At 37.2% G+C, this 4255-nt stretch overlaps 1 protein-coding gene across 1 annotated transcript in view; it reads right to left on the bottom strand.

Moving 5' to 3' along the window:
- Positions 1 to 4255, bottom strand: part of kcnt2b (potassium sodium-activated channel subfamily T member 2b) — a 93740-nt gene that overhangs the window by 5105 nt on the left and 84380 nt on the right. The window contains exons 19-22 of the mRNA XM_016451593.1: positions 3102 to 3420; positions 2060 to 2165; positions 1373 to 1545; positions 905 to 976 (exon numbers count right to left, since the gene is read on the bottom strand). Of these exons, the coding sequence (XP_016307079.1) occupies positions 905 to 976; positions 1373 to 1545; positions 2060 to 2165; positions 3102 to 3420 (670 nt within the window). The remainder of the gene's footprint in view (positions 1 to 904; positions 977 to 1372; positions 1546 to 2059; positions 2166 to 3101; positions 3421 to 4255) is intronic.

Here is a 4255-nt window from a genome sequence, read left to right as displayed (position 1 = left end):
TAAAACCATGTCTGCATTTGTGATCGGAGAAATGACAAACAACAAGCGCTACTCTACACTGCTCAGAACTCGCGTTTGAATCATCAGTGGCAAATTCTTTAAATATGAAAAGTTACTTACAGACTGTGAGTCAGAACAGCCGGCATTTACTCTCCCAGGAAACAGTCTTCCATAAAATGCGTTGAACTGTTCTGGAACAGTGTTGTAAATACAACTTAACTACTGATTTCTAGTCGTGTCCTTTTTTGGAAGGCCAAACAAAGTAGTTTCGCTTTCACAACGAAACACAGCATCACACGCGGCGGCGGCCTAGAGTGAGGAACGGCCGGCGGGCTGAGTGAGAGGAGACCGGTGAGCTTGAAAACGGCGCGGCCGGCAGATTCAACGAAGGAGGCAACCACAAGTGACGCCCCCGGGCTGGACTCCGCTTCGTCCTTTGACTGAATGGTTCTTTGTGAAACCAAAAATGTTTTTTCTGTGGCATCACTGTGAAGAACCTTTTAAGCACCTTTATTTTTAAGAGTGTACTTTTTAAACAGTCACAAGGATTACCTACTCAGAGAGTATGTGAGCAGCCAGTCACTAGTTTTATTTCTGAATGAATCAGTGTGTTTGAACCAATCGGCTGAATTAATGATTTAATGACTCACTCATAAAGACACTTGTCACCACCTACTGATGGTTCCTGATGTAACCTACAGAATGTGTCACTGAAAAAAAAACTCACTAATGTACCGACTGACTGTCTGTCTGGAACAAACAAAGAAAATGGAGTGATACAAACAATAAAAATCTCACAGTGCTTTTGGACTGTTTATCAGCACTCAAACTCAATCTGCAGAACTAAATGTTGTATAATACATGTGAACACCTTTATACAAGCTTCAAGCAAAGCTTCTCTTACTTGTCGATGGAGCCCACGGTATAGAAAACCATAGGAAACCAGCAGATGGCCTCCAGGAAGTCTGCCTCAGGTCTAGCAAACAGCACAGAAAGAGACACTGAGAATCTGAGGTGATGCCTTGGCAAAAGCATGCAAAACGAATTAGCAAGGTCTCAGTTGTCTCTTTCCAAGTATTTTTAGAAACTGACCCAATGTCTATAAAAATCACACCGCTTCGCCCTGCTCCAGGGCATCTAAATAATGAAATCCAGCCTGCAGCTGCTCCCCAGTGTACATCCAATTAGTAAAAAACAAGATGACTCAGAGTTTTATTACATTTGATTGCATTATATGACAATGAATCTCCCCATATTAGTTTTCTGTTACAGGAGAAACAATGATTACGTGTCATAATAAATACAAAGCAAAGGATGGATAATATCTAAAGGCTCTACTCTTTCTTAATTGTTCTGTTTTTAGGACACTCACACATTCTCCAGTAGCAAAACGATGGGGTTGAGCTCCTTCCTGGGCCGATAATACGCCCGCAGCGGAACGATGAAGTTATAGAGGCCGTTTCCAGCGCTTTCTGCGGACACGATAATCAGTTTGTTTTTAAAGCCGTATGAGCGAGCGTCCTCGTAGGGCATATGATGACAAGCCTGAGAAGATAATCTGCTGTTAGGATGTTGTGCTGTGAGGGTGAAGCTGGTTAGCTTCTGTGAACTGTCATATATGTGACCTTGGACCACAAAACCAGTTATAAGGGCAAATTTTTTGAAATTGAGATTTATACATCATCTGAAAGCTGAATAAATAAGCGTTCCATTGATGTATGGTTTGTTAGGATAGGACAATATTTGGCAGAGATACAACTATTTGAAAATTTGGAAACTGAGGGTGCAAAAAAATCTAAATATTGAGAAAATCGCCTTTAAAGTTGTCCAAATTAAGTTCTTAGCAATGCATATTACTAATCAAGAATTAAGTTTTGATATATTTACAGTAGTAAATTTACAAAATATCTTTTTGGCATAAAAGAAAAATCAATAATTTTGACCCATACAATGTATTTTTGGCTATTGCTACAAATATACCCCAGCGACTTAAGACTGGTTGTGTGGTCCAGGGTCACATATATATATATAAACGATTTGAAGAGATGCAGACATTCACCTTATCCAGGCGCAGACAGCAAAATGGCATTTTCTCCTGCAGGAGGTGGCAGAGGGCAGGAGAGCTGCCGATGTATGGAGAATTTAGCGGGTAGCCTTTGACCCATCTGTGTGACAAAATACAAGAATAAACAGCTGTCTCAGACAAACATCTACACTATCATTCAAAAGTTTGGGGTCAGTACATTTTTTTTATGTTTTTAAAAGAAGTTTCTTATGCTCACCAAGGTTGTATTTATTTTAAATACAGTATAAACAGTAAATTGTAAGTTATTATTAGATTTAAAATCACCGTCTTCTATTTTAAAATATTTTATAATGTAATTTATTCCTGTGATGCAAAGCTGAATTTTCAGCATCATTACTCCAGTCTTCAGTGTCACATGATCCTTCAGAAATCATTCTAATATACTGCTTTGCCACACATTTTGAAAACATTTGTGCTGCTTAATATTTTTGTGGAAACTGTAATACAGCATTTATTTGAAAAAGAAATCTTTTGTAACATAACATTATAAATGTCTTTACCATCACTTTTGATCAATTTAATGTGTCTTTGCTGAATAAAATAATTAATTTCTTAAAAACGGTTAAAAAAAAAAAAGCTTCTGAACGGTAGCACTGAAAATTCAGTGTTGCCATCACAGGAATAAATTTTAATTTTAAAATTTTAGTTTAATTAATTAATTATTATTATTTTTTTTACAATAGAACAGTTATTTCAAATTAACAAGATTTCACAGTATTTCCGTTTTACTGTATTTTGATCAAATGTAGTGTATCTGCAATATAATCAATACTTTCTACTTTTAAAATTCTGATGATTGTTGTATAATCTATAAATAAAACTATAAATAACATAAACAGTGGTTTGTCACACTTCAGTCAATTCCTGTCTGGTTGGACGAAATAAGCTTCAAAGTGGACCAGACTTTATGCTAATAGTCAAACGTCTGACTTTATGAGACTAATGTGGTCTAGACCAAAACCACATTTATGTGGTCTAGAGACCAGGACCTGGTCCCGCATGATCTAAGACTCACTCGCAGTGTGCTCCCCACCACTGGCCTTTCTGCTCTCCCCCCTCTTCCTCCTTCCCTTCCTCTCCTCCCTCGTCCTCCGATTGGTCCCCTAGCAGGTCAAATGTAGCGCTGTGCACCCCGTCAACCACCTCCAGGACGGGGGCGATGCTGTGTCTCCTCTCCTCCCCTGAGCCACTCATGGCGGGCAGCGCTAGAGTGTTACAGCCGCCCACTTCTGTCCTGGAGCCACTCCTGCTCACACTCCCACTGCCCAGAGCCGGCGGACCCGAGCCTTCTGGACTGCTGTCACTGGAGTCCTGCAGGTCTATGGCTACCGTGCCTGTTAGAAGACCAAAGACATCAAAACCTGACTTTATTAACTTTCTTAATGCACATTTCACATGTATTGTACATTATTAATAAGCACAGAATTATGTAAAATAAAAATAAAAATGTCTGTCTTCTTAATATTTAATGAAAATCTAATAACTTTCTCAGGAGGATAAGAGTTTTAGAGAAAGGGCGTGTGGTTGAAAAAATGGTGTAAATGAGCAGATCGCCTCCAATCGCTTACAGCACCTTCAATCAAACTACTCAAGTCCAAGATACGGCAGAACTGAGTTCCAGTTCTTTTCACTAGATGGTGATATTGCACTTAAATGGGACATTTTGTTAGCAGAAAACCCTATTGAAATTATGCAGGGAATTTAACAACTGTGTTTCTCTTTTTCTGTCTACATCCATCTCACGGCCACAGTAAAGAACAAGAGTTACTGTGTTCTACTGATACCGAATTGCATGACTGCATTGCATAGTATTTATGGAAATTATGAAAAATTAACATGAATAATTTGATTGTTAATCAGCACAGAATTATTTAAAAGAAAGTTTTCATACAGTGAAAACAATTCCCTGATCACAATTATGATAACCACAATCACAAACTCAATAAGAATAGAATCACATTAATATTTCTCAATATAATAATAATAATAATAATAATAAAGCACTTGGACTTAAGTGAACCAAAGATACTACCAAATAATATTTTAAACTTTTAAAAATTATTTAAAACATTATTCTTAAACTTTAAATAATAATAATAATAATAATAATTTATTTGGATTTATATGAACCAAATATACTCCCAAAGAATATATATATATATATATATA

This window comes from Sinocyclocheilus anshuiensis, unplaced genomic scaffold, assembly GCF_001515605.1.
Source record: "Sinocyclocheilus anshuiensis isolate Anshui unplaced genomic scaffold, SAMN03320099.WGS_v1.1 scaffold47, whole genome shotgun sequence".
NCBI lineage: Eukaryota > Metazoa > Chordata > Actinopteri > Cypriniformes > Cyprinidae > Sinocyclocheilus > Sinocyclocheilus anshuiensis.
The sequence above is the reverse complement of the archived record's forward strand: the minus strand, read 5'-3'. Positions and strand labels throughout refer to the sequence as shown.